Raw genomic sequence first — 19833 nt, 5'->3', positions numbered from 1 at the left:
TCCATCTGGGGCTGGGCATCCATTTCCCTGTCTACTTTTATTTACGAAGTACTGTGGGACTTTAAAAAAAATGTTAAAGGCATAATATAAAAGTTGTTGTAGTAGTAGTATACAGGGTGGAGCCGAGGAAGCCAGCGATGGCAGTGATGAAAAGTCAATCTGTAGTTGACAAAGGCTGGGATGAGAGTTTTGGATGAGATACTGGCAGAGACAGGCGCTGTTTCAGAGGTGGAAGTAGGCAATCATGACAACGAACTGGATGCGGCGTTTGAAGCTTAGCTCAGAACAAGCCGCCATAACACACGCACAGTTTGCATCCTAAAGCAGAGTAACAAACAGCCAGCACAAAGAGAAAGTCAATACAATATTTAACCCTCCAAAAAAAAAAACAGCCTAACCCTTTTAATAAAAAAGAACATTTTGCACATCCATCACTTACACCAGATTCTGGTAACTGGCCGACTAAAAGTTCACCTTTGGTTGAGGAATTATAAGGCTCAGTCAAGTGCTCTTGCCAGGGAAATTATTCAGCTGCTACAGTGGTATGGCAGAGCATGTGCAGCAGACAAAGGTCAGCCTTATACCAGTCCCGTGCCTCCTCTACCCTGTAGTATCTGACATTTATGTATTAGAATTTAACAATCTGCACTCTACCAATTTTTAAAAATTGTATTATTTAAGCCTTACTTTGCACCATTTGTACAAAGTGCCTTCCCAAGAAAATCCACATTTTCACTTCAGAAAACAACTGAGTGCAAGGCAATGACACCCCACCACCGCCCGCCCGCACCCCCCACCCCACAACAGTGAGTTTCTCAGCCATGCTGCTGAAAGGTGCCATGCTATGAAAAGATGTTGTGCAGAGACCAGACGCTTAACTACAGTACAACAGGGAATCAACACAACTGCAAGCTCACTCGTAAGATGTTCTTATCATTTTCAATATTTCCTGAAAGATTTGATAGGATGTGTCAATTTATCAAAAAATAAAGCAGCAAATCAATCAGATCTACACTCAATCATCCTTTCAGCTCATGGACTATGGGCTCAATGTCACTCTGACGACAATCAATGGTGCAATTCCAGCACATGTAAATTGATAGAATTCCATCTAGAGCAAAGTTGGAATGAGAGAGGCTCATGTCATTTTGGCCTGTGTTTGGGACTTTTAGCATCAAACTTTATTCTTTGTGAAACTACAAATCTGGAGCTACAAATGTAGAAGTCTGCCTTTTGCTCCTTCGGTTCCTGTTCTCTCCTACAATTCTCCCAGTGTCCTATTATACTCATTCTGCTGTCCACTCCATACCCAGGCCCGCTCGATACTAGTATTAGTTGCTGTGGCAGGATTCAGCACAGCTCTGTCCATGGAACAGAAAGGAAGGGAACACTATTTGGTAGGCGGGGTATTCCAATATCCACTGTGCAAGAGAAAAGTTCTATTAACACTGAGGTCCTATTAAAACTGAGCCCTTTCATTTAGGCTTATGGAGACTATGATATCCCTGATTCCTAATGCCATTCGCTTGCTTTCTGTTGCTGGATGGAGGCAGGGAACAGGAGCAGCACTGAATACTGCACCAGTAACTAATAATGTTAACTGTATGAGCCAAGAAACGGAGTGGACGTACAGAGGCTGAGCTGGATAGAACAAAGAAAGGAAGTCAAATACATAGGAGCAATAGGAAAAGAAGAGACAAACTGACTGGAGGTAGGCCAACTCCTGCATCCTCCAAATTTTCCCTCTTGTAAAGCTGGAAATTCCACAGTTTATCTAATGGATTCATCCTAGTATGAAATCAGTCTGTTTTAGTGGCGGTCAAGTCCAAGTTGTTTTGAATGAGTTACTCTACATCTGATTTTTCCCTCAAGGTTTTGTTAGCTTATAACAATGTCCTCTAGGTTTTTTTTTTCTGGTTCAACCCAGGTTTTTTTTTCCCACAACCATCCAATTCTGTGCACAATTTAACAAAAATTTCAGATGACTGTTTCTTTAGTAATTTATTTCCCCCGTGAGAATAGCAATACAACAATAATACTTGTATTTTTATACTGCCTTTCACAACAAAACTGCTTATAATGCTTTACATAATGAATCACCTTTTGAAGAAACAGTGGTGGAAGAATATTTGAAACAGAAAAATTTGAAAGGATATGACGAAAGGCCAGAGGAACTGGTGAATAGCTCTTTCAAAGAGCCAGCATAGGCACAGTGGACTAAATGGTCTACTTCTGTACTATAAAATTCTGATTCTAAGTGCAGTGACTGATGTGCAGGCACTATTTAGCCATTTTAAATAGGTCACAGTTTTAAGACCTCAGGACCACCCATGCAGCTCTTCTCTGCATTCTTGTAGCTTTCAACCCCCACCCCCCAAGTATGGTGAAAAGAAAAATAGCTCAACTGGGGCCTCAACAAATGTATTAAAGTATCACCATCACATCCTTGAATTTATAACCTATGGATATAATAGTACACTCCAATATTCTCCTTGCCTTGAAAACCTACCACATCCTAGTTGACCAAACATTCAAGATATCAGCCAACATTTCTCCTGCTGCACTTCAACAACTTGTCTCCCGCTGTGTAATCAGATTTGCTACTTTTAGCACCAATGTGAACATTTCTCAATATTAACTATCATGTGCTGTCATTTATCCAGTTGCTCATTAGCATGTACAATATGCATACACCTTGAAAAAGAAAACTCAGATTTAACTTTTGTAAACAATTTTACAACACCAAGTTATAGTCCAGCAATTTTATTTTAAATTCACAAGCTTTCGGAGGCTTCCTCCTTCGTCAGGTGAACGATGTGAAAATTTTTTCACATCGTTCACCTGACGAAGGAGGAAGCCTCCGAAAGCTTGTGAATTTAAAATAAAATTGCTGGACTATAACTTGGTGTTGTAAAATTGTTTACAATTGTCAACCCCTGTCCATCACCGGCATCTCCACATCAGATTTAACTTGTTAGGATGAGATAACTTGCAAATTAATCGTTCCACTGTTTTACTGATACAGCCCAATCAAACTTATCTAAATAGCTCAATGATTTTTATTACATCAGCACCAGATGGGCAACACCCACTGTTTGTTGACCGAGATGGCCTGCACTTGGAATCATCAGAGACGCAATTTTCTCAACTGGTCCATAAGCACCCTTCAATCTTCTCATTAACTTACTTCAGTTTTGAAGGAGAAAGAAAGAGAGATTCCATGCAGAGTGTGGTTAGTTCCAGGCACTGCAATATTTCACAACAGAGGTTGTGTTTGGAGTTGCAATATTTACAGTGTGGCTAGAACAGGATACATCACAAGCATTAGCATAGTCTATAAAGAGCTGAAACTTAATTCATTAATGGCTGTTATCAACTTTATAGAAGTCACATGGGCTGTCAAATACAGAGGGAAAAAAACAGCAGCTTTTCCGAACGAGGTAGGCTGTCCAGTAACTGGGGGTCTCCACAACTGCTCTTAAGCCCACTTAATAGAAATTTAAGATACAAGTATCAGATTTAGATTCCTGTTCAGGACTGAAACAGCAGGAGCACAACTTGTCCATTTTTAAATGCAGAAGGTAATGTTAAACAGCATACTTAATTTTTAAAGTTCATATCAAGTCACAAAGCAAAGTCAAAATACTCGCCACTGGTAAAATGAGATGTATCTAGTGCCAAGCTGGTAATGTAAATAATGGATCCGACTGGATGGCTGAGGTAGCAGAAAATTACTGACATGAGGTCATGCTCTTATCTATGGAACAGGCTCCCAAGGGAGTTCAAGCAGTTAGTATCGATTCATTCAAATGCAAATTAGATAGATTTCTTTCAGAAAATAATATTTTGGGATACTGTATATGAATCGTGGTAAGTGTAGTGTGCTTGGGTGGAAAAAGGTGCCAATGGTTCCCAAAGCTCTCCACCACTTGGGGTTTTCCTCGTGTCATTTCTGTAGACTGATTGATAGAGAATGATTGCTATGATATGTCAACAACTCCATTATCATGGTATCATGCAACTACCAGGATGGTGGAAGGCAAACTAGATAGACCTTGGTCTTTTTTCGTCTAGCAACTTCTATGTTTCTATGCCTGCAGAAAAGTTGCTACTCTACACCTGGCCACGAATGAATGATGGGGATACCACTTGGAAGTTTTCTATTCAAGGTGGCCCAAAGAGATGGAAACTGATTCACACTGCTTGAATTGTAAAAGTCTGAGTGGGGTTGATGGATTTGCAGACACTTCTGTCCTTCCATGGGGAAAAAAGTAAGAAAAACAATGGCAAGGATTTTTTGACTATGACTCCATATTAAGATAGAAAATAAGTGCTGTAATGAAATAGGTAATTACTGTAGAATATAAAAGTGGGTTGGAATACTGATTTCTATGACCAATACTTTAGATACCTATTTACATTGTTTGCCAATGAATAAAAGAATCAACTGGCATAGCCAGCCAAATTTCAGGTAGAAGGAGTTTTACTGTAGTATTAAAAATTGAAATGGATTTCAAACCTGCACAAACTAGTTGGTCTCTCCCCTCCATTGATAACCCAATGCCACAAGCATTCGCTTGCACGTCTACTTTAGTTTCTCAAGTGTTGAATTCAACTTAACTGTTGTTTCCACTTGTGGGGAGAACAAAACTGGGGGTCAGAAATATGGTAGTCACGAATAAATCCAATAAGGAATTCAGGAGAAATGTCTTTATCCAGAGAGTGGTTAGAATGTGGTACTTACTACCACAAGGAGTAGTTGAGGTGAATAGCATAGATGCATTTAAGGGGAAACTAGAGAAGTACATGAGGGAGAAAGGAATAGAAGGATATGCTGATAGGATTAGATGAAGTGGGGTGCGAGGAGGCTCATGTGGAGCATAAACACCGGCCGAAAGGCCTGTTTCAGTGCTGTAAATTTATATAATTTCACTAGCTTCATGCATGCTTAGCCACTGAATTGATTTCCTGCCACTGCTTTTTCCTCTAACAATCTCTCATTTTTAATTTTTAAAAAGACCTATGGTTCTAAAAGCTTTCCACCACTGGGGGTTTAACTCGCCTCACGTTAGGGTCTGTTATAAAGGAAGAAAGAAAGACCTGCAGTTATATAGTGCTTTTCACAACCTCAGGACATCCCAAAGCACTTTACAGCCAATGAGGTTCTTTTGAAATGTAGTCACTGTTGTATTGTAGGAAACGCGGCAGCCAATTTGCACACAGCAAGGTTCCACAAGCAGCAATGTGATAATGACCAGATAATCTGTTTTAGTGATGTTGAAGGATAAATATTGGCCAGGACAACGGGGAGAACTCCCCTGCTCTTCTTCGAAATAGTGCCATGGGATCTTTTAGGTCCACCGAAGAGAGCTTGGTTTAATGTCTCACCCAAAAGACAACACCTCCGACACTACAGCACTTAAATGTCATCCTAGATTAGGTGCTCAAGTCTCTGGAGTGGGACTTGAACCCATAACCTTCTGTTGTTTTGGTCTAAGTGATAGAGATTGATTGCCAAGATTAGTCAAAAACTTCATTAATGTTGCATCATACAACTACCAGGATAGTAAAAGGTGAACTAGTGGACCTTGGTCTTTTTTTGCCTAGCAATTCTTATAGAAACCACAGCAGATTACCAGCCAGGAGATTTAAATATTCCAACGAACAGTACTGAGTAACAACAAGGGAAAGTGCTTGCCCTGGGAATTGCTTGAATTTACTATTGTGCCAAGCCCTGGCTACCACCCAGTGGAAAATGCAACCTTCTGTACTCTGTCCAGCACATCTTTCTCAGGAACCCTGCCATCTTATTGAGCTGAACAACTTTGAGTCAACTTCTTCAAATGACTTCTAGGAAATGCCCAAGAGGTAAAACATCAAATATTCGATTCATAAAACAGCAACCAATCAGCCTCTAATGATCTTAAGATGTGCTTATTTACAGCCTTAAAAGAACATGTCGCATGAAAAGAATTTGTCAGATTAAAACAGAGCAGGCGCTAAATTGGGCCGTGTAACGCCCATTGTTTCGGCGCTACACGGCCCCTCCGATATCCAAGATGGTGTCGTGGATGCGCACGCACATTCCCAGCGTGAAGTGCACCAGACCTTATCTTGGTATAGGAGTTAGTGCAGACGCAGATAACAAACGCTGGAATCATGTAATGTAGGGTGAAAATGGCTTCAATCAGTGTGCAATGCTGATTTAAAGTGATAGACACCATTTTGGGACTTAACGCTCAACTCAACGCACAGTCTTAACCCCGACCATCTGAACATGTCTTAGAGTGCCTAGATGACCCCCCACCAGCGCTATTTAAAGGGACCATGCAGGATTTATAGGTTAGTGGCTGGATTATTGCTTCTGGCTGCCGTGACATTTGTAATTGTTTTTGGAGGTCTCCTAGACTTGAATACTAGGACACGGGGACATGGCCTAACAGTTAGAGCCAGGATGTACAGGAGTGAAGTTAGAAAACGTTTCTGCACGCAAAGGGTGGGAGACGTTTGGAACGCTCTTCTGCAGGCGACAGTTGATGCTAGCTCACTTGTGAATGTTAAATCTGAGATTGATAGATTTCTATGAACCAAGGGTATTAAGGGATATGGGGCGAAGTCACAGGTCCACCATGATCTCACTGAATGGTGGAACAGACTCGAGGGGCTAAATGCCACTTGCTGCCTCCTGATATGGAGCACCTTCTCCTGCAAGAAAGCAGGGTGTGTGTCTGGGTGATGTGCCTGTCATGGTTGAATAGCTGCCAGTGTGTGTGGCTTGTGAGTTGTGGGTGAGTGGCTTACAACAGTGATAATGTGTAAGGGTGAGAGGAAGCATCTGGTTGGAAGAGTTGAGTACTGATGGAAAGTGTTTGTTGGTATGTGGGTGATGGGGGGTGTAGTGCGTGGTGCAGTTGGTAGGAGATGCCACTTGACAGTTGACCTCACTCACCTTGATCACTCATGTCAAAGCACTGCACTGCATCCACGTTCATGATGCTGTGCGCCTGGCATTGACTTCGTCCCCCGCTGCCTCCCACTGCCTTTTGAATGTATGTCTGGAGGGCCTCTTGCACCCCGCCCCCCCCCCCCCCCACGGATATAGGATGTCCCTCCTCTTGCACCAATGTCACTAGTGCATCAGCAGAGAACTTTGGTGCATGCACTCTCGCAGGCCTGGTACCAACTCAAATCAGCAGGTTGATGAGATCTGGCATGCAGATTGGAGGATGTGGGATTTAGTAGTGCGCAACCTTTATTTAATGTTTTAACATAACTCATCAGTGTGTAAACAAAGGGATGGGACCTGCATCTGTGTTTTACGTGTGCGATGTCTGATCTCTGTTCAGACTCCGTGCAGACAGTAGACCGTTACTTTCAGCAAATAAAAGGTACCAGTTCCCTTTAGGAGATTTCTAAGAAACATCCTCCCTTTAAGGGATTGAGCTCCCCTAGTGGTGGAAAGTGCAAATTGCATTGATTCCACATGCAAGGCTTGGAATGGAACGCTGACTGCAGTTAAGTCCTCGGGTGGACCGAAATTTGCGTCCAGCCTGCGATGAGGACATTAGGCACGGGGTAATAGCACATCACGCTATCTGCACCCAAAAACGGCCCCTATCCAATTTTTCCCCCAGAATCTCAACAGAAGACAGCTTTCCTCAAGGCAATCCCATTAGGAAAGGGCTCTGAAGACATAAATACTCCTCTACAATTTACATAAACCAGGCTGTATGTAAATGATATAACATTCCTATCATTATAAACCTGGCCGCAGGAAATCTACTGGTTCATAACAAAATAGTAGAATGTAATGTTAAGTAATCTATGGAAATTAACCAAAATTTTACATTTCATGCGGCCATATTCATGGTAATTCAGAGGATGTTTGAAAATGATAGACGCATGGATCATTGTACCAGCAATGAGTATACAACCAGCATTGAACCCACCCCCATTAAAGTCTCTTCTCTCCATCAGCTGTAAGGACCAAACGAGTATCTGAAGTCTCAACCCAGCTGCTGTAGGACACAATCTCACTGAGCCTGTAACTCAGCATGAATGGGCTATTTCACCTGCAGAATGCATGAATGGCTGCTGCAAGAAATCAAAATGATATACTGTTGGCCCAGGGGAGTCTTTTCTCAGGTTGACTGCAAGCCATTTAGTTGATATAGATCAGAGGAACGCTTCCCTAGCATCCAACCCAAACATAACTCCTGGTGACATGAGGAACTGTGTGGCATAAGGGTCTGAATTACTGAACCTTACAATCGAGGGATATCAGCATACACAGCTGAGAGACTGTGTAATATGCGATCCTTCTATCTCTGGGGATGCGTTCCAATCTAGGTTGATGGGATGCAAAACTCTGTCTGAAGCTCCCCTTATAGGCAGGAAAGATCAGACCCTATTGGAAGCGGGTGCACTGCAAGTAACTACCATAAATTGGCGCACTCACTCAGAAGATACAGAATAACTGATGTGGGAAATGGAGATGCGGCAGTGATGTGGTAGGAGGTAATATTTTTTTATTCGTTCATGGGATGTGGGTGTCGCTGGCGAGGCCAGCATTTATTGCCCATCCCTAATTGCCCTTGAGAAGGTGGTGGTGAGCCGCCTTCTTGAACCGCTGCAGTCCGTGTGGTGACTGTTCTCCCACTGTGCTGTTAGGAAGGGAGTTCCAGGATTTTGACCCAGCGACGATGAAGGAACGGCGATATATTTCCAAGTAGGGATGGTGTGTGACTTGGAGGGGAACATGCAGTTGGTGTTGTTCTCATGTGCCTGTTGCCCTTGTCCTTCTAGGTGGTAGAGGTCGCGGGTTTGGGAGGTGCTGTCGAAGAAGCCTTGCCGAGTTGCTGCAGTGCATCCTGTGGATGGTACACACTGCAGCCACTGTGTGCCGGTGGTGAAGGGAGTGAATGTTTAGGGTGGTGGATGGGGTGCCAATCAAGCGGGCTGCTTTGTCCTGGATGGTGTCGAGCTTCGAGTGTTATTGGAGCTGCACTCATCCAGGCACGTGGAGAGTATTCCATCACACTCCTGACTTGTGCCTTGTACATGGTGGAAAGGCTTTGGGGAGTCAGGAGGTGAGTCACTCGCTGCAGAATACCCAGCCTCTGACCTGCTCTTGTAGCCACAGTATTTATATGGCTGGTCCAGTTCAGTTTCTGGTCAATGGTGACCCCCAGGATGTTGATGGTTGGGGATTCGGCGATGGTAATGCCGTTGAATGTCAAGGGGAGGTGTTTAGACTCTCTCTTGTTGGAGATGGTCATTGCCTGGCACTTGTTACTTGTGAATGTTACTTGCCACTTATCAGCCCAAGGCTGGATGTTGTCCAGGTCTTGCTGCATGCAGGCTCGGACTGCTTCATTATTTGAGGGGTTGCGAATGGAACTGAACACTGTGCAATCATCAGCGAACATCCCCATTTCTGACCTTGTCACATTGTTGGGGTGGAATAGGTGGAGCCTCATCCCTGCATCCTGTCTGAAGCTTTACCGGTGCTGACATTATGGGGAAATGTTCAATTCCCCAGCAGCGACATCTTTCATCTTGATGAGCACAAAAGCAATGAAAAATGTAAACCTAAGGTGATCAGCTGGTGTGTCGGCCCCTAACAGCAGCTGCCCAATTCCCATTTACTGGCAGGTTGTAATTTATTTGCTTCAGGTGCAACAACTTGCATTTCTATAGAAACTTTAAGGTAGGAAAATGTCCCAAGGCACTTCACAGAAATATAATCAGACAAAAATTGACACCAAGCCAAAGGAGATATTGGAGGGGTGACTAAAAGCTTGGTCAACGAGGTGGACTTTATGGAGGGAGAGAGGTGGACAGGCAGAGGGGTTTGGAGAGGGAATTCTAGAGCTTACAGCCTAGATAGCTAAAGGCATGACCGCTAATATTGGGCGAAGGAAGTGGGGGGATGCGCAAGAGGCCAGAATTGTAGAAACGCGGTTGTAGGGCTGAAGGAGGTACAGAGATAGGGAGGGGCAAGACCATGGAGGGATTTGAACATGAGGATGAGAAGACTTAATATGAGGCATTGCTGCACTGGGAACCATCTATTGGTTGCACTGTAACCAAAATAGCACTTTGGAAAAGATCATAACGAAAAGGGAGAAAAACATATCATACATACTACTGACAAACATAAATCCAGTGCATAAATCCACAGGAAACTGTATATTAATCCTCTATTTGAGGTTGCATAAAAATGAATCATATCAGAATATCGCATATTAGCTCAGACAGAATATGGGAAGTACTGACTGACATTGAAAGGGTTTATGTTAATTATCATTTTGTGAACAAAGCAAATGCACAATTAACATTGCATATCCAGTTCACTGAGGTGGTTGATGTCAGCCAGGATGCTGGTTGGGCCTGTAGGATTACTCTCAGTGCAGTTAGGCTAGAGAGGAGATCAAACAGGATTCCTGTTCTGATTGATACCCAGTGACCCTTACTGGAATTGTGAATGACAGGTGAAGATACAATGGGATTCGGCCACGAATAGCCTGCCAACACTCACTGTCTTGGCTCACACGAGCCAGTTGAGCATGGGACCGAAAAGTAACCGGGCTACCTCGGACCCGTATCTCAGCAAGGAGTGAATATCTTCAGACAAGACGAAGAGGGTCAAAAATTGGCAATATATATATATATATATATATATATATATATATATAAATATACAGTGCACACCCTGGACCAATCCTTTACCTTGTGTTCGCTGCCTTGAGGTCACAGAAGTGAGTGAGTACAGTCCGGACCACATCATTACAAACAACTTTAACTATGTCAATGTTACTCAGTCGAACGCGCAGCTGCTTTGCCATTTCCCAGAAGTCCTCTGAAAGCATGTGGTACAGATGTCCTTCATCTTTGCTGATTTTCACGTACCAGGAAAGGATGTAGTCCCTGTAGCTGTAGTCAAAAACTGAAAAACAAAAACACACAACACAAACAGTGAGATCACCTTGAATGTTTTACGGATGAGGCACAAAAGTCATTGTCTTAAAAATCACCAAATCCCATTTCATTCAAACTATCAGCTTGATTGGAAATATCATTGAGTGACCAGGTAGTGCAGTAAGTTACAGCGTGGGCTCTTTTTCATCCCAGAGCTGGATTCAAATTTAGCCCGGACAGAGAAGTTGAAAATCTTTGTCAGCTGTATGATCTCAAACCAGCTCAGTGTGTGAGTTTCCATACTCAAAAATATGCATAATTAAGTACTAACTGACTAATTTAGAGGCAGTTTGGTTCAGTTGGTAGCACTCTCACCTCTGAATCACAAGGTTGTGGGTACAAGCCAGGACTTGAACCCCTAATGGAGGCTGACAATTCTGTGAAATATTGAGGAAGTGCTACATCAACACAGGTGTCAAACGTCAGGCGAGACGTTAAGCCATTTCACCAGACTAGACAGTTTAAGTAGACATTAAAATCCCATGGCACTATTCCAAGAACTGCTCCTTTGGTGTGCTGGCCAACATTCCTCCCTCCAGCGATACCACCAAAAACAAAAGAGTAACTGGTCATTTACTTCATTGCTATCTGTGCTGTATGCAAAATGGCTATCACATTTATCTACATGACAACTGTGACTGCACTTTACAGGCATTCATTCATTACATGTGAATCACTTTAGGACACTTCAGAAAAACATGATAAAAGTACTACATTAATACAAGTTCTTTCAAGATTAGCATCACGCACGCAAACGTAGAAAGGAACATTCCAAAGGTGGAAGCAGATTCAATAGTAACTTTCAAAAGGGAATTGGATAAATACTTGAAGGGAAAACATTTACAGAGCTATCGGGAAAGAGCAGGGGACTGGAACTAATTGGATAGCTCTTTCAAAAAGCTGGCACAGGCACGATGAGCTGAATGGCCTCCTCCTATGCTGTACCTACTATGATACTCTGAATTGGTGTAAAAATGGAAATGTCACACTGGTGTAGTCACCCTTTTCTCAAGTTAAACTTGCAACTGAACCAATGCGGCACCTGATCCTGGGAGTACAGTAATCCTTGTGAGGAACTCCTGCAGAAATGAAGACCAAATTAATTAGGATCTGATTAGGGTATGTACGGTATAGGCAGTTTCAGGACATGTGATCTTCAGTACTATTTTTTTTTGAATTTTAGAAAAATTCACAATCATACAGGTATTTTGACACAATGCACTGAAATCCCAAATGCAATTGGACATCTATCTGGACATCATACTACCTAGTCATAGAAACATAGAAAATAGGAGCAAGAGTAGGCCATTCGGTCCTTCGGGCCTGCTCTGCCATTCAAAATGATCACGGCTGGTCGTCTAACTCAGTACCCTGTTCCCACTTTTTCCCCATATCCCTTGATCCCTTTAGCATTAAGAAATATATCTATTTCCTTAATTAATGCATCTAATGACTTGGCCTCCACTGCCTTCTGTGGTAAAGAATTCCACAGGTTCACCATCCTCTGAGTGAAGAAATTTCTCCTCATCTCGGTTCTAAACGGCATACCCCGTATCCTGAGACAGTGTCCCCTGGTTCTGGACTCCCCAGCCATCAGGAACATCCTCCCTGCATCTAGTCTGTCTAGTCCTGTTAGAATTTTATATGTTTTGATGAGATCACCTCTCATTCTTCTAAACTCTAGTGAATATGGGCCTAGTCGACCCAATCTCTCCTTATATGTCAGTCCTGCTATCCCAGGAATCAGTTTGGTAAACCTTCGTTGCACTCCCTCCATGGCAAGGACATCCTTCCTCAGATAAGGACTCCAAAACTGCACACAATACTCCAGATGTGGTCTCACCAAGACCCTCTATAACTGCAGTAAGACATCTCTGCTCCTGTACTCAAATCCTCTTGCAATGAAGGCCAACATACCATTCACCTTCCTAACTGCTTGCTGCACCTGAATGCTCGCTTTCAGCAACCGGTGGACAAGGACACCCAGCTCTAGTTGCACCTCCCCTTTTCCCATTCTATCACCAGATAATAATCTGCCTTTCTGTTTTTACAACCAACCAAAGTGGATAACCTCACATGTATCCACGTTATACTGCATCTGCTATGTTCTTGCCCACTCACCCAACTTGTCTAAATCACATTGGAGCCTCTTTGCATCCTCCTCCCAGCTCACATTCCACCCCAGCTTTGTGTCGTCTGCAAACTTGGAAATGTTACATCTGGATTTTCAGAACATTTTTACTGACCAGGCAGCATGGTGTTTAGCTGTCTAACATGTTCCCATTGTTTCAATGAGAAGGGAAAGTACTGACTCGAATTACTATCAATGACCTTGGGATACTCTTATACATGCCCTAGCCACCAACATATATAGGGGAACAGGCAAAGGTCTAAGGAGCAAGTTAGATGCCCTCCCCTTCCACACACACACACACACACACACACACACACACACACACACAGCATGTTAAGCAAGGAAAAAGTACAAATAAAGGTTTCAGTTTCAATTTAGAGAAATGAGTCTTCAGGTATTTTAACTTTAATAGTGATAAAAACTGTGCATCTGTGTAGAAGAGGAACAATGAAGTCCAGTAATAGGAACAACCTGGAAAGTAGAAGTCACGTACAAAATAAACTAGGTTGTGCTGCCAGTAATGACTGTTAAGATGCCGTCTATATTTGCTGTAAATAGACAGACACTGCAGACTAATTTACGTCACTGCTCTCAGCAATCTACAGTTATCAGCCTGTAACTGCTGTACATCAGGATTGACATGATGCAGTTCTGACGTCTGGGATGAAAACCACAGCCTCCCCCAACAGACACAACATAAACGCACTGACACATGTGCCCTCATCCTTAACATCCTCTCATGGCATTAAGCAAGGAGTGCTCTAGATAGACTCCATACAGAAACACTAAAAATAACTGACATTTAACCACATTTTCTTTTCAGTTCTGTACATGCGGGCACAGTCAATATGCTCTCTCTGTAACCTCCTCCCACCCTAGAACCCTCCGAGAATTTGGCGTTCCTCCAATTCTGGCCTCTTGTGCATCCCACGCTTTCCTTCGTCCCACCATTGGTGGTCATGCCTTAAGCTCTGGAATTCCCTCCCTAGACCTCTCTGCTTCTCTACTTCTCTCTCCTCCTTTAAGATGCTCCTTAAAAGTACCTCTTTGACTAAGCTTTTGGTCATCTGTTCTAATATCTCCTGACATGGCTCGGTGTCAAATTTTGTTTGATAATGCTCCTGTGAAGTGCCTTGGGACATTTTACTACATTAAAGACGCTATATAAATGCAAGTTGTTGTTGTAATTCACTGATTCTTTGTAATTATAGTATTCAGGATTGCACTACTACAGTAAATTTACAGAGCTGTAAAACCCTTTGCGAAAATGCAGTATCCCATGACCATGTCAGATATTTGAACAGGAATGACATTTGGATTACAGTATCGGAATAAAGATTTGTTTTTCTTCCTTGCTTTGGGCTTAAACCATTCCCTACCCAATTAGGCAAGCAGGCAACCTATTCACAGGCCTTTGCCTGTAACACACTTGAGTCAGGTATTAAGGAAGAGCAAGAGTATGACCAGTGGCGATTCTCATGTTGATTTTTCCCCCTTATCTAAACAGTGCATTCACTGCTTAATGCATCCTGCAGCGGGCAACAATAACCCACATTTATATAATGCCGTTAATGTTCAAAATGTCCCAAGGCATTTACAGAGTAGTTAAGAGGAACCGAACACCAAGCTGGGGGAAGAGAGTTTAGGAGCGGTGATTGAAGGCTTGGGAGAAAAGATGGATTTTGAGATTTTTTTTTTTTAAAAACGAGCGCGACAGAGAGGCCTTAAAAGGAGTTTGAGAGAGCAGGGCCAAGGTAGCTAAAAGGTGGGGTGGTGGGGTACACAGGTCAGAGTCAGAAGGCCAAAAGGCATGGGAAGGAAAGTAAGTCTGGAGCAGGTTGCAGAGGTAAAGTGGAGCATGGCCATGGAAGGATTTGAAGATTAGGGTTTTAAACTTAACGTTTTGAGGGACACAAAGCCAGTGTAGGTTTATGAGGACCAGCTGCGATGGACAAGTGGAGCTTAGTGCAGGATAGGATATGAGCAGCTACATTTTGGACAAGTTAGTGCTTATGTAACGTGGATGAGCGTTGGAATAAATAGAGCTTGGAGATGACAAAAGCAAGGATAAGGGTTTCAAAGGTGTCAGGTAGGGGCAGAAGCAAAAATAAGCAGTCTAGGTGATGGAGAGAACATGAAGAGTGTGTAGCTCAGCTCAGGATTAAGTAGGACCCCAATGTTATGCACTGTCGTGTTGAACCTGAGGGAATGGACAGGGAGGGGGATGGAGTCAGTATCAAGGGAGCGCAGTTTATGATGAGCACTAAAACTCATGGCTTCGGTCTTGCTCTTGTTCAGCTGAAGAAAGTTGTGCCTCATCCAAGACTGAGGTCCCGAATTTTCTGGATTCCATTCACGCAGAAATTATGCCAATATTTACACCGTTTTCTACGACGATCTAGCAGACGGGAACGCACACTGAAACTTCATGCGGAGCTCATTTGCCTACACCAGAACGTAAATACCAGCGTAAAAAAGTACAAATTCCGTAACATAGGGGCCAGAGCCACGCAGGCGGAGCATTATAAACACGCAGAACATATGCCATTCTTTAGAGGGAGGCTGGGAAGTTGGAGGTAAGTATCAGACTGCATTTCTCTAAGTGGTCATATTGGGAATCTCTAACAATACCTTCAAGCATCTTGCCTATTACTGAAGTTAATGGGCCTATCGTTCCTGGTTCTACCTGATCACCTTTTTTAAAAATTCAAACTATATTAGTAATCTTCCAGTCTGAGGGAGCAGTCCGTGAGTCCACAGTGATCAACTGAAAACCTCACCTACATTCGTTTTGCAGAACAAGCTGGTGCACAATGCCAGACAGGAAGACCACCGGGAGGGAAATCCCCATCCTCAGAGCACTGACTCCCCATGAAGAGAAGACAAGTTCTTGTGCTGCTATGCCGTAGTGGCTGTGATGGAAGCTGCGAGGTCGACGATATAGTACCGCAGTGAGGTGAGTACCTAAGCCCCTCTCCATGGAAGCCCTCTGCAGCATTACACAAACCCAGCTTTCCACCCCCTTTAAATGGAGACTGCATCCAGAGGTGGGCGGGGGGAAAGGGGGGGGGGTGGAGGCTTGATCAGCCTTTTGCCTTTTCTTCCTACAGATTCAGCAAAGCAGTTGAGGAGGAGGAGGAGGAGGAGCAACTCCAAGAGGATGAGAAGGAAGGAGGTCTGGGCCTCCACGAGAAGGTTAATGTGGAGGAAACAGTAGACTGGGCCCGGTCCTACTCTTCTCTCCTCTTCTGCGAGCATACCTCCCTCAGCATTCCCAAGCCCCTCCGTTTCAGCATCAGCATCACCATGCTCACCTGTTCTAGGCACCAGTGCGGAGACAGGACCTCCGGGGGTAGAGAGAGATAGACGTAGCCAGATAAGCTCTGCGGCTGAGTATGATAGTTTGGGGGACCAGGAAGGGTCAGAAGGGGAGGGGGATATGGCCACTCCACCACAGAGGCAGAGTGGAAGGTGGCCAAGGGCTGAAGAGTCAGGGGATTCAGACTTCATAGGTGCACGCCTTAAAAGACGCATGTTCCTGGACCAACAGAGGTATGTGTGCGCTTCTAGAGACCACCTCCAATGATGTGCCTCTTCTCACAAAACCTGGTTGTACATAACTTGTTATTAACATGAATCTTAAAAGAACAATCCAGGTTGCTTGGGATGTAATTAAATTGAATCAATATATTTCTCCCAAGTGCATTTCTTATACTTTTCCAACATTTTTTAAAGAACTCTTCACTTAATGAATTTCAAAACAAGGTTTAGGGTTTGTAAGCAAGGAAAGCCATTCTTTTGCTTCCAAAAAGGCTTAAAATCCTAGAGCAGCCAGGGGCATTTTACACTTGGGCATTTAACTTAATTTCAGAATGAATGTTTCAGTTCCGAGAGCACGTTCATTTATTCAGCTAGAATGCAAATGAGAATATTAAATATAAAAACAAAAATCCCAAGTTGCGCTTCTTCGGTTATTTTTTTATTGCAAATTTACCAGAAATTACAGGATTGCTTGAAAGAACAAGCAAAGCATCAAAGACGAACCTTTGTTGTGTGTGCGTGTTTGTGTTTGGCAGGCAACAGCGAAATAAAAAATCTGTGAAAAGGAGATCGATAATTTAAACCTTGTCTTTTGTTTTGCGTTTACTGAAACTATTAATATTTTCTGAAGTAACTAAGAAACATAAATATTAACTTCATCAAGAAATTAATAACTTTCAATCTGCAGCAAATACACAATGGGCTCCAGTGCAGTGGACAGTTAAGTTGGTGCTTAAGGTGTAATGACTGCACAGAAAGCAGTGGGGATTTCAGGTATACGGTGTACAGCATGGTGTAACAATTTATATATAATTACACAAAAGTTTCCCTTTGGATTGCACCACTAATGCTGAAGTCAATACTTATCTGCTTAACTAACATTGTATACATCTGAAATCAATCACTTTCAGTTTCAATTGGGCCAGAATTTGCTGGAGCGTGCCCTGTTAGACTTTTCTCCTCACCCTTCAGCTTGAAAAATGTTTGGGCCGCAAGTTGCTGGAAGTATGAGCTGACAACATGCAGCAAGGGCAACGGGGACCTTGGTCAACGACGGGACCAACAGTCTATCTCTTTAATCAATAAGATTTAAGGCTGGAGAATGAGACAGAGGAACAACCGAGAAAGAAATAGGGTGAATTATAGTCAAAGTAGGTACAGAGAAAGAAAGATTTGATCGAGAGAGAGAAAAAAAAGAGACAGAAAGGAAAAGTATGAAAAAAATTTTAAGATGTAAAATTTTAAATTTTCAAAATCTCTAGGAACAATTTACTTACTACCTGTAGGAATGAGACTCAGCAGTTGAAATTGTTCCCTTTCTGGGCTGGAGAGGTTGAGTGGCATTGCAGGAACATAAATCTCGTCATTTAAAGGGTCATTACATCATTAAGTACCAGCCCTAACTTTCTACAGCGAGTTTAATTCGCTTTAACATACGAACGCAGCAATTTCTTGACACGCACGGGGAGGTTGACGACGAGCTGCCGTTTTCACGAGGCTAATGGTGGAGTGGCACAAATCCTCCAGCAATTTGTGGCGATTCGCAACTCACGGGGTATCTCTTCCTCACCGCAAATTGCTGGACGGTTTACACACTGATAACTGTGTGTTATTTTCCCAATTGTAAACAATTTTACAACACCAAGTTATAGTCCAGCAATTTTATTTTAAATTCACAAGCTTTCGGAGGCTACCTCCTTCCTCAGGTTTCCCAGCAAATTCTGGGCCAATGTATCCAGCATCAATTGGATTTCACGGCCCGTTTGAAGTACTGCGTTCAGTTCTGGGCAACTCACCTCAGGAAGGATGTATTAAGTCTTAGAGGGGGTACTGCGCAGATTTACTTAAATAATACCGGGGCTTAAATTAGGATAGCAGCTTGCATAAACTTGGCTTGTATTTCCTCAAGTTTAGAAGGTTGAAGGGGTATTTAAAATGATAAAAAAGAGTTGATAGAGCAGAAACTATTTCCTCTGGTGGGGGAATCCAGAATGAGGGAACATAATCTTAAAGTTAGAGCAAGGCCATTTAGGAATAAAATCAAGAAGCACTTTTTCACACAAAGGGTAGTACAAATCTGGAACTCTCTCCACCAAAAGGCAGTGGATGCTGGGACAATTGGAGCTGTCAAGACTGAGATCGACTGATTTTTGTTAGGTAAGGGCATCAAAGGCAGGTAAATGGAGTTGAGGTGCAGATCAGCCATGATCTATTTAAATGGCAGAACAGGCTGGAGTGGCTGAATGGCCTACTCCTTTTCCTGTTTCCTACGCCTGTGAATGTTCTTTGTCTGCTCGCCGTCAGCCTCCCGGTTCACAGAACTTCCCACATGACGCACAAAACCACAAGCAAAGACACTCAACCACAGGGGACCCAATCTTTATAAGATAAATGCCAACGGCAGGAAAGTGTCACATGATCAAACCTCCAGAAATACGTCCAGAGTTGGCAATGCTACCTACATTCCATTTATCCTCTGGACGGCACTGTTACAATCAGGAACTCCCTTAAGCATAAATTACAGTTCTAAAAGGCGAGTGAACAGTTTTGGCTTCTGAATCATTTCAAATTTGCTAACTAACCCACTCGTAGCCCAATTCTTTCCCCATAATTGTATCAATATACAACAGAGTTTTTTTGTCTATAAGATCACAAGCTTATAGCCCATCCAACTCAGGAGACTTCAGCTCACTCATTGGTTTGGCGACTCTCATATTTCCCAAGAGTGGAATGAACTTCTTGAAGCTCCGGGGTTTTAATCTCTACCGACAGTGGGGTTAACAACATTGGTCAGAAATCAGCTTTGTAACATTAATCACACACTTCCACTGGTCTTTAGCTCTATTTGGCCATCAGTGTAACCAATCAAACTCAGAGCTAGCGTTATTGAACCAGTACTTAAAGCATTATTTCCCAAGCAACACAACCTGCTATGGAATCAAATTACAGCAACAATGAATGACGTGGTATGATATAATTGGCTTAGTAAGTGGGCTTGCTATAAACGGTGACTGGCCCAAGCTCATTTATCTTCTCACTCCAGCCTACAAAGATACAAAGGTATCCTTTAATCCATGGCATTTTTAAAAGTACAATTGTATCCAAATTAATTTCATCTGGTTGTACGTGATATCAAGGCAAACCTCAAGCCATTCTAAACACCATTTTACATAAAGCAG

The 19833-nt window shown here is 42.9% G+C and overlaps 1 protein-coding gene across 4 annotated transcripts in view; it reads right to left on the bottom strand.

The window, feature by feature from the left end:
• Window positions 1-19833, bottom strand: part of snx25 (sorting nexin 25) — a 262889-nt gene that overhangs the window by 156086 nt on the left and 86970 nt on the right. For all 4 annotated transcript variants that reach the window (XM_067982600.1, XM_067982602.1, XM_067982599.1 and 1 more), the window contains one exon: window positions 10732-10948. In XM_067982600.1, coding sequence (XP_067838701.1) covers window positions 10732-10948 — 217 coding nt within the window. The remainder of the gene's footprint in view (window positions 1-10731; window positions 10949-19833) is intronic.

Source organism: Heptranchias perlo, chromosome 4 (assembly GCF_035084215.1).
Source record: "Heptranchias perlo isolate sHepPer1 chromosome 4, sHepPer1.hap1, whole genome shotgun sequence".
Taxonomy (NCBI): domain Eukaryota; kingdom Metazoa; phylum Chordata; class Chondrichthyes; order Hexanchiformes; family Hexanchidae; genus Heptranchias; species Heptranchias perlo.
The sequence above is the reverse complement of the archived record's forward strand: the minus strand, read 5'-3'. Positions and strand labels throughout refer to the sequence as shown.